Source organism: Oncorhynchus masou, unplaced genomic scaffold (assembly GCF_036934945.1).
Source record: "Oncorhynchus masou masou isolate Uvic2021 unplaced genomic scaffold, UVic_Omas_1.1 unplaced_scaffold_625, whole genome shotgun sequence".
NCBI classification, from domain to species: Eukaryota; Metazoa; Chordata; class Actinopteri; order Salmoniformes; family Salmonidae; genus Oncorhynchus; species Oncorhynchus masou.
In genome coordinates this window covers 155705-177949 of record NW_027016844.1, presented here as the reverse complement: position 1 = coordinate 177949, position 22245 = coordinate 155705, and the positions used below count along the sequence as shown (strand labels likewise).

Sequence of the window (22245 nt, the reverse complement as noted above, 5' to 3'; positions counted from 1 at the left end):
ACCATACAACAGCACACCACACCGCAGTACACTACACCACACCACCCCACACCACACTACACTAAGCCACACTACACCACACTACACCACACTACACCACACCACACTACACCACACTACACCACACCACACCACACTACACCACACCACCCCACACCACTACCACACCACACTACACACCACACTACACCAAATCATACAACACCACAGCACACCACACTACACCACACTACACCACACCACACCACACCACACCACACCACACTACACCACACTACACCACACCACCCCACACCACACTAAGCCACACTACACCACACTACACCACACCACACTACACCACACCACACTACACCACACCACCACACTTATTATATATATATATTATATATATTGACTGGTACAGAGGGGAGATCAGGTGTTATGTATTGACTGGTACTGAGGAGAGATCAGGTGTTATGTATTGACTGGTACAGAGGAGAGATCAGGTGTTATGTATTGACTGGTACAGAGGAGAGATCAGGTGTTATGTATTGACCTGTACAGAGGAGAGATCAGGTGTTATGTATTGACTGGTACAGAGGGGAGATCAGGTGTTATGTATTGACCTGTACAGAGGGGAGATCAGGTGTTATGTATTGACTGGTACAGAGGGGAGATCAGGTGTTATGTATTGACTGGTACTGAGGAGAGATCAGGTGTTATGTATTGACTGTACAGAGGAGAGATCAGGTGTTATGTATTGACTGGTACTGAGGAGAGATCAGGTGTTATGTATTGACCTGTACAGAGGAGAGATCAGGTGTTATGTATTGACTGGTACTGAGGAGAGATCAGGTGTTATGTATTGACCTGTACAGAGGAGAGATCAGGTGTTATGCATTGACTCACGAGTTGGAAAAGGGCAGATCAGGTGTTTTATGTACCATGATAACCCTGAGGGGAATACTACAAAGTAGGAGCAATGAGTTAGTCATTAAAAAGGCTGAGCTTAGATATGTATTTTTGGGTTGTTTAATCAATTAGACCGAGCCCATTTCAAGCTTATATTTCTAAAGAAAAAGATGGCTAATATATGGATCATCCTCTATAGTATACCTCTCAGGTCACCTGTCTCTTCAGGGCAGAAAACATCCCAGTTCTCCCCTGTGAGCCTCACGGCGGGCCTCTCCACCTCTCCACCAGTGGCCTCTCTATATTGTACTGGCTCTATGGAAGGGATTCCAGCTAGCAGCACTTCTCATTGTTGAGCTGTCCGTCCATCCAGTGTCGAGACTCTGTATAAAGTCACCATGAGGGACAAAGGTCCATACAGGCTGGGACAACACTATTAACTGCCATTGTTCAGTGGTTAACTCACTGACTGGGCATATAGCCAACATGCAGGTTTGGAGCGACAGACAGAAAACATTGAGGTGAGAGTCTGGGTACTGTTCCTCAACACCGAGGTGAGAGACTGGGTACTGTCCCTCAACACTGAGGTGGGAGACTGGGTACTGTCCCTCAACACTGAGGTGGAGACTGGGTACTGTCCCTCAACACTGAGGTGGGAGACTGGGTACCATGATAACCCTGAGGGGGAATACTGTTCCTCAACATTGAGGTGAGAGACTGGGTACTGTCCCTCAACACTGAGGTGGGAGACTGGGTTCTGTTCCTCAACATTGAGGTGAGAGACTGGGTACTGTCCCTCAACACTGAGGTGGGAGACTGGGTACTGTCCCTCAACATATAGCTGAGGTGGGAGACTGGGTTCTGTTCCTCAACATTGAGGTGAGAGACTGGGTACTGTCCCTCAACACTGAGGTGAGAGACTGGGTTCTGTTCCTCAACACTGAGGTGAGAGACTGGGTTCTGTTCCTCAACACTGAGGTGAGAGACTGGGTACTGTCCCTCAACACTGAGGTGGGAGACTGGGATCTGTTCCTCAACACTGAGGTGACAGACTGGGTTCTGTCCTCAACACTGAGGTGAGAGACTGGGTTCTGTTCCTCAACACTGAGGTGAGAGACTGGGTTCTGTTCCTCAACACTGAGGTGAGAGACTGGGTTCTGTTCCTCAACACTGAGGTGACAGACTGGGTACTGTCCCTCAACACTGAGGTGAGAGACTGGGTTCTGTTCCTCAACACTGAGGTGAGAGACTGGGTTCTGTTCCTCAACACTGAGGTGGGAGACTGGGTTCTGTTCCTCAACACTGAGGTGGGAGACTGGGTTCTGTTCCTCAACACTGAGGTGGGAGACTGGGTACTGTTCCTCAACACTGAGGTGGGAGACTGGGTACTGTTCCTCAACACTGAGGTGAGAGACTGGGTTCTGTCCCTCAACACTGAGGTGAGAGACTGGGTTCTGTTCCTCAACACTGAGGTGAGAGACTGGGTTCTGTTCCTCAACACTGAGGTGGGAGACTGGGTTCTGTTCCTCAACACTGAGGTGAGAGACTGGGTTACTGTTCCTCAACACTGAGGTGAGAGACTGGGTACTGTCCCTCAACACTGAGGTGAGAGACTGGGTTCTGTTCCTCAACACTGAGGTGAGAGACTGGGTTCTGTTCCTCAACACTGAGGTGGGAGACTGGGTTCTGTTCCTCAACACTGAGGTGAGAGACTGGGTTCTGTTCCTCAACACTGAGGTGGGAGACTGGGTACTGTTCCTCAACACTGAGGTGGGAGACTGGGTACTGATCCTCAACACTGAGGTGAGAGACTGGGTTCTGTCCCTCAACACTGAGGTGAGAGACTGGGTTCTGTTCCTCAACACTGAGGTGAGAGACTGGGTTCTGTTCCTCAACACTGAGGTGGGAGACTGGGTACTGTTCCTCAACACTGAGGTGAGAGACTGGGTTCTGTTCCTCAACACTGAGGTGGGAGACTGGGTTCTGTTCCTCAACACTGAGGTGGGAGACTGGGTACTGTTCCTCAACACTGAGGTGAGAGACTGGGTTCTGTTCCTCAACACTGAGGTGGGAGACTGGGTTCTGTTCCTCAACACTGAGGTGAGAGACTGGGTTCTGTCCCTCAACACTGAGGTGAGAGACTGGGTTCTGTTCCTCAACACTGAGGTGAGAGACTGGGTACTGTCCCTCAACACTGAGGTGAGAGACTGGGTTCTGTCCCTCAACACTGAGGTGAGAGACTGGGTTCTGTTCCTCAACACTGAGGTGAGAGACTGGGTTCTGTCCCTCAACACTGAGGTGAGAGACTGGGTACTGTTCCTCAACACTGAGGTGAGAGACTGGGTACTGTTCCTCAACACTGAGGTGAGACACTGGGTTCTGTTCCTCAACACTGAGGTGAGAGACTGGGTACTGTTCCTCAACACTGAGGTGAGAGACTGGGTACTGTTCCTCAACACTGAGGTGAGAGACTGGGTTCTGTTCCTCAACACTGAGGTGAGAGACTGGGTACTGTCCCTCAACACTGAGGTGAGAGACTGGGTTCTGTTCCTCAACACTGAGGTGAGAGACTGGGTTCTGTTCCTCAACACTGAGGTGGGAGACTGGGTTCTGTTCCTCAACACTGAGGTGAGAGACTGGGTTCTGTTCCTCAACACTGAGGTGAGAGACTGGGTTCTGTTCCTCAACACTGAGGTGAGAGACTGGGTACTGTCCCTCAACACTGAGGTGAGAGACTGGGTTCTGTTCCTCAACACTGAGGTGAGAGACTGGGTACTGTTCCTCAACACTGAGGTGAGAGACTGGGTTCTGTTCCTCAACACTGAGGTGAGAGACTGGGTTCTGTTCCTCAACACTGAGGTGGGAGACTGGGTTCTGTTCCTCAACACTGAGGTGAGAGACTGGGTTCTGTTCCTCAACACTGAGGTGAGAGACTGGGTACTGTTCCTCAACACTGAGGTGAGAGACTGGGTTCTGTTCCTCAACACTGAGGTGAGAGACTGGGTTCTGTTCCTCAACACTGAGGTGACAGACTGGGTACTGTTCCTCAACACTGAGGTGAGAGACTGGGTTCTGTTCCTCAACACTGAGGTGGGAGACTGGGTACTGTCCCTCAACACTGAGGTGAGAGACTGGGTACTGTCCCTCAACACTGAGGTGAGAGACTGGGTTCTGTTCCTCAACACTGAGGTGAGAGACTGGGTTCTGTTCCTCAACACTGAGGTGGGAGACTGTGTTCTGTTCCTCAACACTGAGGTGAGAGACTGGGTACTGTTCCTCAACACTGAGGTGAGAGACTGGGTACAGTTCCTCAACACTGAGGTGAGAGACTGGGTACTGTTCCTCAACAACACAAAGATATTGGAGGAAATATTGCATCAGTATTTTTACATATCAAGTCGGGAGAGGCAAATGAGGTGAGGACTCGCCTGTTGCCCATAATCAGGACGACTGACTGATCTAGCTAGCTGGGAAGGTCTCATCAGGACACTGACTGAACAGCTAGCTGGGAAGGTCTCATCAGGACTACTGACTGAACTAGCTAGCTGTGAAGGGCTCATCAGATGACTGACTAAACTAGCTAGCTGGGAAGGTCTCATCAGGATGACTGACTAAACTAGCTAGCTGTGAAGGGCTCATCAGGATGACTGACTAAACTAGCTAGCTAGGAAGGGCTCATCAGAACGACTGACTGAATCCAATCCATTCATCTCCACTCGACTCTCAGCTGCGTGAAATACCAGACGTCATCAATTTGTGCAGCCGGTGTGTCAGAACAGCCTCTGCCTCTCAAGTCCCACATGGAGACAACAAAGATGGTCACCACTCAATAGTTGAACAATGAACAAAACATAACAGTGGGTCTCCTGTCCATCAACTCCAACCAATCACTGGCAGGGGTTTGATAACAACGGTTTTACATGTTGTGGACCTTTACCAGTGGCAATGGGGAATGAAACCAACCTCCCATTGAGCCTGTTGAATGACTGTGTGTTCATTGGGTTTGTGTATGTGTGTGTGTGCGTGTGCGTGTGCGTGTGTGTGTGTGTGTGTGTGTTTACAGTGATTGTACAAATCATTAGGAACACCTTCCTAATATTAAGTTGCTCTCAGAAAAGTCTGAATTCGTCGGGACATGGACTCTACAAGGTGTTGAAAGTGTTCCACAGGGATGCTGGTCCATGTTGACTCTACAAGGTGTTGAAAGCGTTCCACAGGGATACTGGCCCATGTTGACTCTACAAGGTGTTGAAAGCGTTCCACAGGGATGCTGGTCCATGTTGACTCTACAAGGTGTTGAAAGCGTTCCACAGGGATACTGGCCCATGTTGACTCTACAAGGTGTTGAAAGCGTTCCACAGGGATGCTGGCCCATGTTGACTCTACAAGGTGTTGAAAGCGTTCCACATGGATGCTGGACCATGTTGACTCTACAAGGTGTTGAAAGCGTTCCACAGGGATGCTGGACCATGTTGACTCCAATGCCTCCCACAGTTGTGTCAAGTTGGCTGGATGCCCTTTGGCTGGTGGGCCATTCTCGATACACACAGGAAACTGTTGAGCGTGAAAAACCAGCAGCGTTGCAGTTAAATATTTTGTCTTGCCCATTCACCTTCTGACACGTGACATCACTAAGGGATCATAGCTTTCACCTGGATTCACCTGGTCAGTCTGTGTCATGGAAAGAGCAGGTGTTAATATTTTGTACACTCAATGTATGTGTGTGACTGTGTGCTTCCTAGGTGTGTCTGTCTGACTGTGTGTTTCTAGGTGTGTGTGTTTGTCTGACTGTGTGTTACTAGGTGTGTGTGTCTGTCTGACTGTGTGTTCCTAGGTGTGTGTGTTTGTCTGACTGTGTGTTTCTAGGTGTGTGTGTTTGTCTGACTGTGTGTTACTAGGTGTGTGTGTCTGTCTGACTGTGTGTTCCTAGGTGTGTGTGTTTGTCTGACTGTGTGTTCCTAGGTGTGTGTGTTTGTCTGACTGGGTGTTCCTAGGTGTGTGTGTCTGTCTGACTGTGTGTTTCTAGGTGTGTGTGTTTGTCTGACTGTGTGTTACTAGGTGTGTGTGTCTGTCTGACTGTGTGTTACTCGGTGTGTGTGTCTGTCTGACTTTGTGTTCCTAGGTGTGTGTGTCTGTCTGACTGTGTGTTCCTAGGTGTGTGTGTTTGTCTGACTGGGTGTTCCTAGGTGTGTGTGTCTGTCTGACTGTGTGTTCCTAGGTGTGTGTGTCTTCTGTCTAACTGTGTGTTTCCTAGGTGTGTGTGTTTGTCTGACTGTGTGTTACTCGGTGTGTGTGTCTGTCTGACTGGGTGTTCCTAGGTGTGTGTGTCTGTCTGACTGTGTGTTCCTAGGTGTGTGTGTTTCTGTCTGACTGTGTGTTGCTCGGTGGGTGTGTCTGTCTGACTGTGTGTTCCTTGGTGTGTGTGTTTCTGTCTGACTGTGTGTTCCTAGGTGTGTGTGTCTGTCTGACTGTGTGTTACTAGTGTGTGTGTCTGTCTGACTGTGTGTTCCTAGGTGTGTGTGTTTCTGTCTGACTGTGTGTTCCTAGTGTGTGTGTCTGTCTGACTGTGTGTTCCTTGGTGTGTGTGTTTCTGTCTGACTGTGTGTTCCTAGGTGTGTGTGTCTGTCTGACTGGGTGTTCCTAGGTGTGTGTGTCTGTCTGACTGTGTGTTCCTAGGTGTGTGTGTCTGTCTGACTGTGTGTTCCTAGGTGTGTGTGTTTCTGTCTGACTGTGTGTTCCTAGGTGTGTGTCTGTCTGTCTGACTGTGTGTTCCTAGGTGACTGTGTCTGTCTGACTGTGTGTTCCTATGTGTTTCTGTCTGACTGTGTGTTCCTAGGTGTGTGTGTGGTAACTGACTGTGTGTTCCTAGGTGTGTGTCTGTCTGACTGTATGTTCCTAGGTGTGTGTGTGTCTGTCTGACTGTGTGTTCCTAGGTGTGTGTCTGTTGGTAACTAACTGTGTGTTTCCTAGGTGACTGCTGGCTGCTGGCTGCTATAGCCTGTCTGACTGTGTGTTCCTAGGTGTGTGTCTGTTGGTAACTAACTGTGTGTTTCCTAGGTGACTGCTGGCTGCTGGCTGCTATAGCCTGTCTGACTCTGAATGAGAAGCTTCTCTACCGGGTCGTTCCTCAGGAACAGAGCTTCTCTGAGGGATATGGAGGAATCTTCCACTTCCAGGTCAGAACCCACCAATCAAAAGCACAGAACTATAATGAGTTTACTATTTAATGCCAGGGTTAGAGGCTCTAAGACTCTTTTAGAGATTTGTCCCTATGGTCTAAACAACTCTCAACACTACACTATGTTGCACTGTAATCACGTATGTTACACTATTATCACAGTTGCATTTCAATTCAGTCAGTTCGAGACAAACACTTATTCAAAATTCACCTTAAACTCATTTTAATTTCATTAAAAAGTGGGATAGGAATTTCAGTTTCCTTCCTGAATCGTGTGAAATTAAATGGAATCAACCCCAACCCTGATTGCAAAGTATTATTTTCTCTTGTCAAATCCTCAACCGTGTACTGCATGGGACAACTCTTTCTCCCCCAGTTCTGGCGCTATGGCGACTGGGTTGACGTTGTTATTGACGACCGCATCCCCACCTTCAACAGCCAGCTGGTGTTCACCAAGTCTGCCGAGAGAAATGAATTCTGGAGTGCCCTGCTGGAGAAGGCCTACGCCAAGTATGTACTGCTGACCCTAAATCTAGACCAAGTAGGTAACCCTAACCCCAACCCTACACCAAGTAGGGGCCCCTTAACCCCAACCCTACACCAAGTAGGTAACCTTTACCCCAACCCTCCTAACCCCAATCCTACACCAAGTAGGTAACCTTACCCCCAATCCTACACCAAGTAGGTAATACCCCAATCCACACCAAGTAGGTAACCCCAACCCTACCAAGTAGGTAACCTTTAACCGAGTAGGTAACCTTAACCCCAACCCTACACCAAGTAGGTAACCTTAACCCCAAACCTACACCAAGTAGGTAACCTTAACCCCAATCCTACACCAAGTAGGTAACCTTTACCCCAACCCTACACCAAGAAGGTAACCTTAACCCTACACCAAGTAGATAACCCCAACCCTACACCAAGTAGATAATCCCAACCCTACACCAAGAAGGTAACCTTAACCCCAACCCTACACCAAGTAGGTAACCTTAACCCCAACCCTACACCAAGTAGGTAACCTTAACCCCAACCCTACACCAAGAAGGTAACCTTAACCCCAACCCTACTACACGTAGGTAACCTTAACCCCAATCCTACACCAAGTAGGTAACCTTAACCCCAATCCTACACCAAGAAGGTTAACTTAACCCCAACCCTACTACACATAGGTAACCTTAACCCCAAACCTACACCAAGAAGGTAACCTTATCCCCAACCCTACACCAAGTAGGTAACCCTAACCCCAACCATACACCAAGTAGGTAACCTTAACTCTACACCAAGTAGGTAACCTTAACCCCAACCCTACACCAAGTAGGTAACCTTAACCCCAACCCTACACCAAGTAGGTAACCTTAATCCCAACCCTACACCAAGAAGGTAACCTTAACCCCAACCCTACTACACGTAGGTAACCTTAACCCCAACCCTACACCAAGTAGGTAACCTTAACCCCAATCCTACACCAAGTAGGTAACCTTAACCCCAATCCTACACCAAGTAGGTAACCTTAACCCCAAACCTACACCAAGTAGGTAAGGTAACCCCCAATCCTACATCCCCAAGTGACCCTACAACCAAGTAGGCAACCCTACTACCATAGGTAACCTTTAACCCCAAACCCCTTACAACCCACACCAAGTAGGTAACCCTAACACCAAGTAGGTAACCAACCCTACACCAAGTAAGTAACCTTAACCCCAATCCTACACCAAGTAGGTAACCTTAACCTCAACCCTACACCAAGTAGGTAACCTTAATCCTACACCAAGTAGGTAACCCTAGACCAAGTAGGTAACCAACCCTACACCAAGTAAGTAACCTCAACCCCAACAGGTAACCTTAACCCTACACCAAGTAAGTAACCTTAACCCCAACCCTACACCAAGTAGGTAACCTTAACCCCAATCCTACACCAAGTAGGTAACCTTAACCCCAACCCTACACCAAGTAGGTGACCTTAACCCAACCCTACACCAAGTAGGTAACCTTAACCCCAACCCTACACCAAGTAGGTAACCTTAAACACCAAGTAAGTACTTAACCAACCCTACACCAAGTAGGTAACCTTAACCCCCCAAGTAACCTACACCAAGTAGGTAACCTTAACCCTACACCAAGTAGGTAACCTTTACCAACAAATCTACACCAAGTAGGTAACCTTTATCCCAACCCTACACCAAGTAGGTAACCTTAACCCCAACCCTACACCAAGTAGGTAACCTTAACCCCAACCCTACACCAAGTAGGTAACCTTTACCCCAACCCTACACCAAGTAGGTTCCCCTAACCCTCACTTCCCCCCCTCCCCAGGCTGAAGGGTGGTAACACCACAACCCAAACCCTCACTCCCTCCCTCTCCCCAGACTAAAGGGTGTTAACACCACGACTCTAACCCTCACTCTCCCATACCCCCTCCTCCCCAGGCTTCACGGTTCCTATGAGGCCCTGAAGGGTGTTAACACCACGACCCTAACCCTCACTCTCCCATCCCCCCTCCTCCCCAGGCTAAAACTACGACCCTAACCCTCACTCTCCCATCCCCCCTCCTCCCCAGGCTAACACTACTGTCACCCCCCCCTCCCCAGGCTAAAGGGTGGTAACACCACGACCCTAACCCTCTCCCCCCTCCCCAGGCTAACACTCACCCTAACCCTCTCCCATCCCCCTCCTCCCCAGGCAACACTAACACCCCCCTCCCCCAGGCTAAGGGTGGACCCTAACTCCCCCCCTCCCCACTCGACCCTAACCATCCCCCCTCCCCAGACTAAAGTGGTAACACCACGACCCTAACCCTCACTCTCCCACCCCCCTCCCCAGGCTAACACTACGACCCTAACCCTCACTCTCCCATCCCCCCTCCCCAGGCTAAACCCTAACCCTCACTCTCCCATCCCCCTCCTCCCCAGGCTAACCCTAACCATAACCCTCACTCTACCATCCCCCTCCTCCCCAGGCTAACCCTAACCCTCACTCTCCCATCCCCCCCCTCCTCCCCAGGCTAACCCTAACCCTAACCCTCACTCTCCCATCCCCCCTCCTCCCCAGGCTAACCCTAACCCTAACCCTCAACCCTCCCCAGGCTAACCCTCCCACCCTCCCTCTCCCCCCTCCTCCCCAGGCTAACCCTAACCCTAACCCTCCTCCCCCTAATAACCCTAACCCCCTCTCCCCCCCCTCCTCCCCAGGCTAACCCTAACCCTAACCCATACTCTCCCACCCTCCCCAGGCTAACCCTCCCTAATCCCCCCTCCTCCCCAGGCTAACCCTAACCCTAACCCTAACCCTCACTCTCCCACCCCCCCCTCCCCAGGCTAACCCTAACCCTAACCCTCACTCTCCCATCCCCCCTCCCCCCAGGCTAACCCTAACCCTAACCCTCACTCTCCCCCTCCTCCCCAGGCTAACCCTAACCCTAACCCTCACTCTCCCACCCCCCTCCTCCCCAGGCTAACCCTAACCCTAACCCTCACTCTCCCACCCCCCTCCCCCAGGCTAACCCTAACCCTCACTCTCCCACCCCCCCCTCCCCAGGCTAACCCTAACCCTCACTCTCCCCCCCCCCCTCCTCCCCAGGCTAACCCTAACCCTCACTCTCCCATCCCCCCTCCCCAGGCTTCACGGTTCCTACGAGGCCCTGAAGGGTGGTAACACCACGGAGGCCATGGAAGACTTCACCGGGGGCGTGACAGAGTTCTATGAGATGAAGGAGGCGCCCAAGGAGTTGTACAAGATCATGAAGAAGGCCCTGGAGAGAGGCTCTATGATGGGCTGCTCTATCGACGTGAGTCTCTGACCTTAGGATCGTGACCCCTGACCTCCAACGGGTCTCACAAACCGTAGTTGAAGACACTCACGTCGATAGAGCAGCCCATCATGGAGCCCCTCTCTTCATTTATTATTCTGACCCATCACCTGACCTGTCACCAGACCTAACACCTGACCTGTCACCTGACCTGTCACCAGACCTAACACCTGACCTGTCACCTGACCTGTCACCAGACTTGTCACCTGACCTGTCACCAGACCTAACACCAGACCTGTCACCAGACCTGTCACCTGACCTGTCACCTGATCTAACACCAGACCAGTCACCAGACCTGCCACCAGACCTGCCACCAGACCTAACACCTGACCTTTCACCAGACCTGTTACCTGACCTGTCACCTGACATGTCACCTGACCTTTCACCTGACCTGTCACCAGACCTGTTACCTGACCTGTCACCAGACCTGTCACCTGAACTAACACCAAACCTGTCACCAGACCTGTCACCTGACCTAACACCTGACTTGTCACCTGACTTGTCACCTGACCTGTCACCTGACTTGTTACCTGACCTGTCACCTGACCTGTCACCTGACCTGTCACCTGACTTGTCACTTGACCTGTCACCTGATCTGTCACCAGACCTGTCACCTGACCTGTCACCAGACCTGTCACCTGACCTGTCACCAGACCTAAGAGCCATTTCAGTCAATGCAGAATGTATTACTATCCTGTCTGTGGTGGTCGGGGGTTAGTGCTGCCGTCCCTGCACCCTGTGCACATGTGTACCGTGTCAGTGTGGGTACAAATCTGTCCCACTGTCTAATTGACAGAATGGCCTTGTCCAAATCTGTCCCACTGTCTAATTGACAGAATGGCCTTGTCCAAATCTGTCCCACTGTCTAATTGACAGAATGGCCGTGTCCAAATCTGTCCCACTGTCTAATTGACAGAATGGCCTTTTCCAAATCTGTCCCACTGTCTAATTGACAGAATGGCCTTGTCCAAATCTGTCCCACTGTCTAATTGACAGAATGGCCGTGTCCAAATCTGTCCCACTGTCTAATTGACAGAATGGCCGTGTCCAAATCTGTCCCACTGTCTAATTGACAGAATGGCAGTGTCAAAATATTCGTACTTACGCTCTAAATAGTAGTTGTTTTGAGAATGCGAAATAAGAACGTTTCATAGTTTGTGAAATGTCTAAAATGTAGTGTGTTGTAAATGCCAAGATGTCTTACTCATTTTTGGCTTTTCATCTGATAAAATTGCATACTATTGAGGAAGAGAATCGTGTTTTGAGATCCACGTATATTTGAGAACAGCTGATAATCAGCTGAAGGGACACGTTGTACCAAAATGAACCAATGGCAGGAATCAAAGCAAATATGCCTTAGATGAGGTCTTCTCAGTAGGAGGAGCCAAGTATGCTTATACTTGTGGCTTACTGCATTCGTTTTTACTCAATAGTACTCAATAGTACATTCTAAATAGTGTCTAGTATGAGTAGAACACTGTATGCGGATTTAGTAAGTGGTAGGCAAGCCAGATTTTGGACACGGCCAATGCATTCTCTTCTCTTTCCTTGTGAATAAAAACATGTACAAAATACAAGGATAGTAGGAACTGGCCCCCCTCCCCCCTAAAAATAACTTCAGCTATTTAATAAGATGAACATACTATATCTAGTGCTGGAAGTCATCAGTGATCAAATATCCTCGATGGTCACCACTAAGAAAACAAAACAATTATGGCCACCACTAAGTAAACAGAAGTTTTATGGCCACCACTAAGAAAACAAAACAATTATGGCCACCACTAAGAAAACAAAACAAGTATGGTCACCACTAAGAATACAAAACAATTATGGCCACCACTAAGAAAAGAAAACAATTATGGCCACCACTAAGAAAACAAAATGTTTATGGCCACCACTAAGTAAACGGAATTTTTATGGCCACCACTAGAAAACAAAACAATTATGGCCACCACTAAGAAAACAGAATGTTTATGGTCACCACTAAGAAAACAAAACAATTAAGGCCACCACTAAGAAAAGAAAACAATTATGGCCACCACTAAGAATACAAAATGTTTATGGCCACTACTAAGTAAACATAATTTTTATGGCCACCACTAAGAAAACAAAACAATTATTGCCACCACTAAGTAAACAGAATGTTTATGGCCACCACTAAGAAAACAAAACAATTATGGCCACCACGAAGTAAACAGAATGTTTATGGTCACCACTAAGAAAACAAAACAATTATGGCCACCACTAGAAAACAAAACAATTATGGCCACCACTAAGTAAACAAAACAATTATGGTCACCACTAAGAAAACAAAACAATTATGGCCACCACTAAGAAAACAAAACAATTATGGCCACCACTAAGTAAACAAAACAATTATGGTCACCACTAAGAAAACAAAACAATTATGGCCACCACTAAGAAAACAAAACAATTATGGCCACCACTAAGAAAACAAAACAATTATGGCCACCACTAAGAAAACAAAACAATTATGGCCACCACTAAGAAAACAAAATGATTATGGCCACCACTAAGAAAACAAAACAATTATGGCCACCACTAAGAAAACAAAACAATTATGGCCACCACTAAGAAAACAAAACAATTATGGCCACCACTAAGAAAACAAAACAATTATGGCCACCACTAAGAAAACAAAACAATTATGGCCACCACTAAGTAAACAAAACAATTATGGTCACCACTAAGAAAACAAAACAATTATGGCCACCACTAAGAAAACAAAATGATAATGGCCACCACTAAGAAAACAAAACAATTATGGCCACCACTAAGAAAACAAAACAATTATGGCCACCACTAAGAAAACAAAACAATTATGGCCACCACTAAGTAAACAAAACAATTATGGCCACCACTAAGAAAACAAAACAATTATGGCCACCACTAACTAAACGTTTATGAAAATGTATCGTGGTGCTTTCTAAACCCTGACCTGTATCTGTGTTTATCAGGGTTTAAACCCTGACCTGTATCTGTGTTTATCAGGGACTAAACCCTGACCTGTATCTGTGTTCATCAGGGACTAAACCCTGACCTGTATCTGTGTTCATCAGGGACTAAACCCTGACCTGTATCTGTGTTTATCAGGGACTAAACCCTGACCTGTATCTGTGTTCATCAGGGACTAAACCCTGATCTGTATCTGTGTTCATCAGGGACTAAACCCTGACCTGTATCTGTGTTTATCAGGGACTAAAACCTGACCTGTATCTGTGTTTATCAGGGACTAAACCCTGACCTGTATCTGTGTTCATCAGGGACTAAACCCTGATCTGTATCTGTGTTCATCAGGGACTAAACCCTGACCTGTATCTGTGATTATCAGGGACTAAACCCTGACCTGTATCTGTGTTTATCAGGGACTAAACCCTGACCTGTACCTGTGTTCATCAGGGACTAAACCCTGACCTGTATCTGTGATTATCAGGGACTAAACCCTGACCTGTATCTGTGTTTATCAGGGACTAAACCCTGACCTGTACCTGTGTTCATCAGGGACTAAACCCTGACCTGTATCTGTGTTCATCAGGGACTAAACCCTGACCTGTATCTGTGTTTATCAGGGACTAAACCCTGACCTGTATCTGTGTTCATCAGGGACTAAACCCTGACCTGTATCTGTGATTATCAGGGACTAAACCCTGACCTGTATCTGTGTTTATCAGGGACTAAACCCTGACCTGTACCTGTGTTCATCAGGGACTAAACCCTGACCTGTATCTGTGTTCATCAGGGACTAAACCCTGACCTGTATCTGTGTTTATCAGGGACTAAACCCTGACCTGTATCTGTGTTCATCAGGGACTAAACCCTGATCTGTACCTGTGTTTATCAGGGACTAAACCCTGACCTGTATCTGTGTTTATCAGGGACTAAACCCTGACCTGTATCTGTGTTTATCAGGGACTAAACCCTGACCTGTATCTGTGTTTATCAGGGACTAAACCCTGACCTGTATCTGTGTTCATCAGGGACTAAACCCTGGCCTGTATCTGTGTTTATCAGGGACTAAACCCTGACCTGTATCTGTGTTTATCAGGGACTAAACCCTGACCTGTATCTGTGTTTATCAGGGACTAAACCCTGACCTGTATCTGTGTTTATCAGGGACTAAACCCTGACCTGTATCTGTGTTTATCAGGGACTAAACCCTGACCTGTATCTGTGTTCATCAGGGACTAAACCCTGGCCTGTATCTGTGTTTATCAGGGACTAAACCCTGACCTGTATCTGTGTTTATCAGGGACTAAACCCTGACCTGTATCTGTGTTTATCAGGGACTAAACCCTGACCTGTATCTGTGTTTATCAGGGACTAAACCCTGACCTGTATCTGTGTTTATCAGGGACTAAACCCTGACCTGTATCTGTGTTTATCAGGGACTAAACCCTGACCTGTATCTGTGTTTATCAGGGACTAAACCCTGACCTGTATCTGTGTTTATCAGGGACTAAACCCTGACCTGTATCTGTGTTCATCAGGGACTAAACCCTTGCCTGTATCTGTGTTTATCAGGGACTAAACCCTGACCTGTATCTGTGTTTATCAGGGACTAAACCCTGACCTGTATCTGTGTTTATCAGGGACTAAACCCTGACCTGTATCTGTGTTTATCAGGGACTAAACCCTGACCTGTATCTGTGTTTATCAGGGACTAAACCCTGACCTGTATCTGTGTTTATCAGGGACTAAACCCTGACCTGGATTTAATTGTAATTTTTTGTTAACGATCTTCGCAAAATAATCTGTGATGTCAAAGTGAAAGAAAAATTCTAAAATTCTAAAAATTATATTTTAATTAGATAAGTATTCAATCCCCTGAGTCAATACATGTCAGAATCACCTTTGGCAGTGATTTCAGCTGTGAGTCTTTCTGGGTAAGTCTCTAAGAGCTTTCCACACCTGGATTGTACAATATTTGCCCATTATTCTTTTCAAAATTCTTCAAACTCTGTCAAGTTGTTTTTTGAACATTCCTAGACAGCAATTCTCAAATCTTAGCCATAGATTTTCAAGCCAATTTAAGTAAAAAATGTAACTAGGCCACTCAGGAACATTCAATGTCATCTTGGTAAGCAACTCCAACGTGTAATTGGCATTTTAGGTTATTGTCCTGCTGAAACGTGAATGACGTGATTTTGCCTGTGCTTAGCTCTATTCCGTTTCTTTCTATCCTAAAAAACTCCCTAGTTCTTGCCCATGACAACCATACACATAACATGATGCAGTCCACCACAATGCTTGAAAATATGAGGAGTGTTACTCAGTGATGTGTTGTGTTGGATTTGTCCCAAACATAATGCTTTTGTTTTCAGGACAAAAAGTGTATTTCTTTGCACATTTTATGCAGTATTTCTTTGATTCCTTATTGCAAACAGGATGCATGTTTTTGAATATTTTTATTCTGCACAAGCTTCCTTCTTTTCACTCTGTCAATGATGTTAGTATTCTGGAGTAACTACAATGTTGTTGATCCATCCTCAGTTTGCTCATATCACAGCCATTCTCTTGTATTTTAAAGATGATGGTACAAAAAAACAAACGCATGTTTTATCTTTATATTATCTTTAATCAGATCTAATGTGTTATATTCTCCTACATTAATTTCACATTTCCACAAACGTCAAAGTGTTTCCTTTCAAATGGTATCAACAATATACATATCCTTGCTTCAGGTCCTGAGCTATTTATTGTGTCATTTGTGAAAATTGAAAAAAAAGGGGGTGGATCTTTTAACCTACATTTTTGTGAATGGGGGGTGTACCTAATAAACTGTCCGGTAAGTGTCTACTTCCACAATAGACATGTCATGTAATAATAGTAGACGACACTACTGTAAATAAACACTAGCTCTTATGTTTAATTGTAAATTAAGTCCTTCTGGGTAAAGACATAAGTGATTGAATTGTAAAAACCTGTTGGATCTCCGTTTTTAAAAAGTCTCACAGTCTCAACGGAAAACAGTCCAGTTTTGAATGCATGTCTTTACCCGTTTCAATGCAGACAATTACATAAATGGCGTCTCAACGATTCTGATGTGTCTGGTATAGCGAAGACCAGCTATATGATTCATGTGCTGTCTATTTTATTCTCCAGTCCCTGGTTCCTGCTCGTTTTGAGACCCGCACTGTGACTGGCCTTGTGAAGGGCCACGCCTACTCTGTGACTGCTGTTGAGGAGGTGAGATACACAAATAGCAACATATAGATTCACTTCAATTACAGGATCTAAGGGCATCTTCACATGTTCTCTGATTGGAGGTGTGTTTACCTGCAATAGAACATAGCAACATATAGATTCACTTCTCGCCAATAGTTGTGGGTAGGGACAAAGCTGACTCAAGCAGCCAATGGTTGTGGGTAGGGACAAAGCTGACTCAAGCAGCCAATGGTTGTGGGTAGGGACAAAGCTGACTCAAGCAGCCAATGGTTGTGGGTAGGGACAAAGCTGACTCAAGCAGCCAGTGGTTGTGGGTAGGGACAAAGCTGACTCAAGCAGCCAATGGTTGTGGGTAGGGACAAAGCTGACTCAAGCAGCCAGTGGTTGTGGGTAGGGACAAAGCTGACTCAAGCAGCCAGTGGTTGTGGGTAGGGACAAAGCTGACTCAAGCAGCCAATGGTTGTGGGTAGGGGCAAAGCTGACTCAAGCAGCCAGTGGTTGTGGGTAGGGACAAAGCTGACTCAAGCAGCCAGTGGTTGTGGGTAGGGGCAAAGCTGACTCAAGCAGCCAATGGTTGTGGGTAGGGACAAAGCTGACTCAAGCAGCCAGTGGTTGTGGGTAGGGACAAAGCTGACTCAAGCAGCCAATGGTTGTGGGTAGGGCAAAGCTGACTCAAGCAGCCAATGGTTGTGGGTAGGGGCAAAGCTGACTCAAGCAGCCAATGGTTGTGGGTAGGGGCAAAGCTGACTCAAGCAGCCAATGGTTGTGGGTAGGGGCAAAGCTGACTCAAGCAGCCAATGGTTGTGGGTAGGGGCAAAGCTGACTCAAGCAGCCAATGGTTGTGGGTAGGGACAAAGCTGACTCAAGCAGCCAATGGTTGTGGGTAGGGACAAAGCTGACTCAAGCAGCCAATGGTTGTGGGTAGGGGCAAAGCTGACTCAAGCAGCCAATGGTTGTGGGTAGGGACAACGCTGACTCAAGCAGCCAATGGTTGTGGGTAGGGGCAAAGCTGACTCAAGCAGCCAGTGGTTGTGGGTAGGGACAAAGCTGACTCAAGCAGCCAGTGGTTGTGGGTAGGGGCAAAGCTGACTCAAGCAGCCAATGGTTGTGGGTAGGGGCAAAGCTGACTCAAGCAGCCAATGGTTGTGGGTAGGGACAAAGCTGACTCAAGCAGCCAATGGTTGTGGGTAAGGGCAAAGCTGACTCAAGCAGCCAATGGTTGTGGGTAGGGACAAAGCTGACTCAAGCAGCCAATGGTTGTGGGTAGGGGCAGAGCTGACTCAAGCAGCCAATGGTTGTGGGTAGTGGCAAAGCTGACTCAAGCAGCCAATGGTTGTGGGTTGGGGCAAAGCTGACTCAAGCAGCCAATGGTTGTGGGTAGGGGCAAAGCTGACTCAAGCAGCCAGTGGTTGTGGGTAGGGACAAAGCTGACTCAAGCAGCCAGTGGTTGTGGGTAGGGACAAAGCTGACTCAAGCAGCCAGTGGTTGTGGGTAGGGACAACGCTGACTCAAGCAGCCAGTGGTTGTGGGTAGGGACAAAGCTGACTCAAGCAGCCAGTGGTTGTGGGTAGGGGCAAAGCTGACTCAAGCAGCCAATGGTTGTGGGTAGGGGCAAAGCTGACTCAAGCAGCCAATGGTTGTGGGTAGGGACAAAGCTGACTCAAGCAGCCAATGGTTGTGGGTAGGGGCAAAGCTGACTCAAGCAGCCAATGGTTGTGGGTAAGGACAAAGCTGACTCAAGCAGCCAGTGGTTGTGGGTAGGGACAAAGCTGACTCAAGCAGCCAGTGGTTGTGGGTAGGGACAAAGCTGACTCAAGCAGCCAGTGGTTGTGGGTAGGGACAAAGCTGACTCAAGCAGCCAGTGGTTGTGGGTAGGGACAAAGCTGACTCAAGCAGCCAATGGTTGTGGGTAGGGACAAAGCTGAATCAAGCAGCCAATGGTTGTGGGTAGGGACTAAGCTGACTCAAGCAGCCAATGGTTGTGGGTAGGGACTAAGCTGACTCATGGACCGGTGTGTGGTGTGTGTGTTTCTCCTCAGTGTAAGCATTCCCAGCACAAGGAGCCTAAGGTGCGTCTGGTGCGCCTCAGGAACCCCTGGGGACAGGTGGAGTGGAATGGGCCCTGGAGTGACAAGTAAGATACGCCTGATTGATTGATTGATTGAACTGGCACCAGTTATAGACAGGTTGGTTTCCAATGTCTATGCTAGCATACAATTCCTAATACATTGCCTCATTCCTCTAAGGCAACGTTTACACAGGTATCCCAATTCTGATCTTTTTTCAACTAATTTGAATTTTGACCAATCACATCAAATCTTTTCATATCAGAACTTTTTTCAGAACTGGTCTGATTGGTCAAAATTCCATTTATCACATTTATAAACTTTATGCCATTTTTTAAATGTATGAAATTGATGACATTTAGCATGTTTATGACATTTAGCACGTTTATGATATTTAGCACATTTATGACATTTAGCAAATTATGACATTTAGCACATAATGACATTTAGCACATTATGACATAATGGCATTTAGCACATTATGACATTATGACATTTAGCACATTATGACATTATGACATTTAGCACATTATGACATTATGACATTTAGCACATTATGACATTATGACATTTAGCACATTAGGACATTTAGCACATTATGCCATTTAGCACATTATCACATTATGCAATTTAGCACATTATGACATTATGACATTTAGCACATTATGACATTTAGCACATTATGACATTATGACATTTAGCACATTAGGACATTTAGCACATTAGGACATTTAGCACATTATGCCATTTAGCACATTATCACATTATGCAATTTAGCACATTATCACATTATACCATTTAGCACATTATGACATTATGACTTTTAGCACATTATGACATTTAGCACATTATGACATTATGACATTTAGCACATGAGGACATTTAGCATACTATGCCATTTAGCACATTATGCCATTTAGCACATAATGACATTTAGCACATTATGACATTATGACATTTAGCACATTATGACATTATGCCATTTAGCACATTATGACATTTAGCACATTATGACATTATGACATTTAGCACATTATGACATTTAGCACATTATGACATTACGACATTTAGCACATTATGACATTATGACATTTAGCACATTATGACATTATGACATTTAGCACATTATGACATTTAGCACATTATCACATTATGACATTTAGCACATTATGACATTTAGCACATTATGACATTATACCATTTAGCACATTATGACATGACATTTAGCACATTATGACATTTAGCACATTATCACATTATGCCATTTAGCACATTATGCCATTTAGCACATTATGGCATTTAGCACATTATGACATTATGACATTTAGCACATTATGGCATTATGACATTTAGCACATTATGCCATTATGACATTTAGCACATTATGCCATTTAGCACATAATGACATTTAGCACATTATGACATTATGACATTTAGCACATTATGACATTATGCCATTTAGCACATTATGACATTTAGCACATTATGCCATTATGACATTTAGCACATTATGACATTATGACATTTAGCACATTATGCCATTTAGCACATTATGACATTTAGCACATTATGCCATTTAGCACATAATGACATTTAGCACATTATGACATTATGCCATTTAGCACATAATGACATTTAGCACATTATGACATTATGACATTTAGCACATTATGACATTATGACATTTAGCACATTATGACATTATGACATTTAGCACATTATGGCATTTAGCACATTATGACATTATGCCATTTAGCACATTATGACATTTAGCACATTATGCCATTAATGCCATTTAGCACATTATGACATTTAGCACATTATGACATTATGACATTTAGCACATTATGACATTTAGCACATTATGACATTATGACATTTAGCACATTATCACATTATGACATTTAGCACATTATGACATTATGCCATTTAGCACATTATGGCATTTAGCACATTATGACATTATGACATTTAGCACATTATGACATTATGACATTTAGCACATTATGACATTTAGCACATTATGACATTATGACATTAATGCCATTTAGCACATTATGGCATTTAGCACATTATGACATTATGACATTTAGCACATTATGACATTATGACATTTAGCACATTATGCCATTTAGCACATTAGGACATTTAGCACATTATGACATTTAGCACATTATGACATTAATGCCATTTAGCACATTAGGACATTTAGAACATTATCACATTTATGCCATTTAGCACATTATGACATTAATGCCATTTAGCACATTATGGCATTTAGCACATTATGACATTTAGCACATTATGACATTATGACATTTAGCACATTATGCCATTTAGAACATTATCACATTTATGCCATTTAGCACATTATGACATTAATGCCATTTAGCACATTATGGCATTTAGCACATTATGACATTTAGCACATTATGACATTATGCCATTTAGCACATTATGACATTTAGCACATTATGACATTATGACATTTAGCACATTATGACATTTATGACATTTAGCACATTATGCCATTTAGAACATTATCACATTTATGACATTTAGCACATTATGGCATTTAGCACATTATCACATTATGACATTTAGCACATTATGCCATTTAGCAAACTATGCCATTTAGCACATTATGACAATTAGCACATTATGACATTATGACATTTAGCACATTATGACATTTAGCACATTATGACATTTAGCACATTATGACATTTAGCACATTATGGCATTTAGCACATTATCACATTATGACATTTAGACATTTAGCACATTATGACATTATGACATTTAGCACATTATGACATTATGGCATTTAGCACATTATCACATTATGGCATTTAGCACATTATGTCATTTAGCACATTATGACATTATGACATTTAGCACATTATGACATTATGACATTTAGCACATTATGACATTTAGCACATTATGACATTTAGCACATTATGACATTTAGCACATTATGGCATTATGACATTTAGCACATTATGACATTTAGCACATTATGACATTATGACATTTAGCACATTATGACATTATGACATTTAGCACATTATGACATTTAGCACATTATGACATTATGACATTTAGCACATTAT

The 22245-nt window shown here is 45.3% G+C and overlaps 1 protein-coding gene across 1 annotated transcript in view; it reads left to right on the top strand.

The window, feature by feature from the left end:
• LOC135539247 (calpain-3-like) overlaps positions 1 to 22245 on the top strand; it is a 97444-nt gene that overhangs the window by 12845 nt on the left and 62354 nt on the right. The window contains exons 3-7 of the mRNA XM_064965070.1: positions 6952 to 7070; positions 7449 to 7582; positions 10688 to 10856; positions 17001 to 17084; positions 19103 to 19197. Of these exons, the coding sequence (XP_064821142.1) occupies positions 6952 to 7070; positions 7449 to 7582; positions 10688 to 10856; positions 17001 to 17084; positions 19103 to 19197 (601 nt within the window). The remainder of the gene's footprint in view (positions 1 to 6951; positions 7071 to 7448; positions 7583 to 10687; positions 10857 to 17000; positions 17085 to 19102; positions 19198 to 22245) is intronic.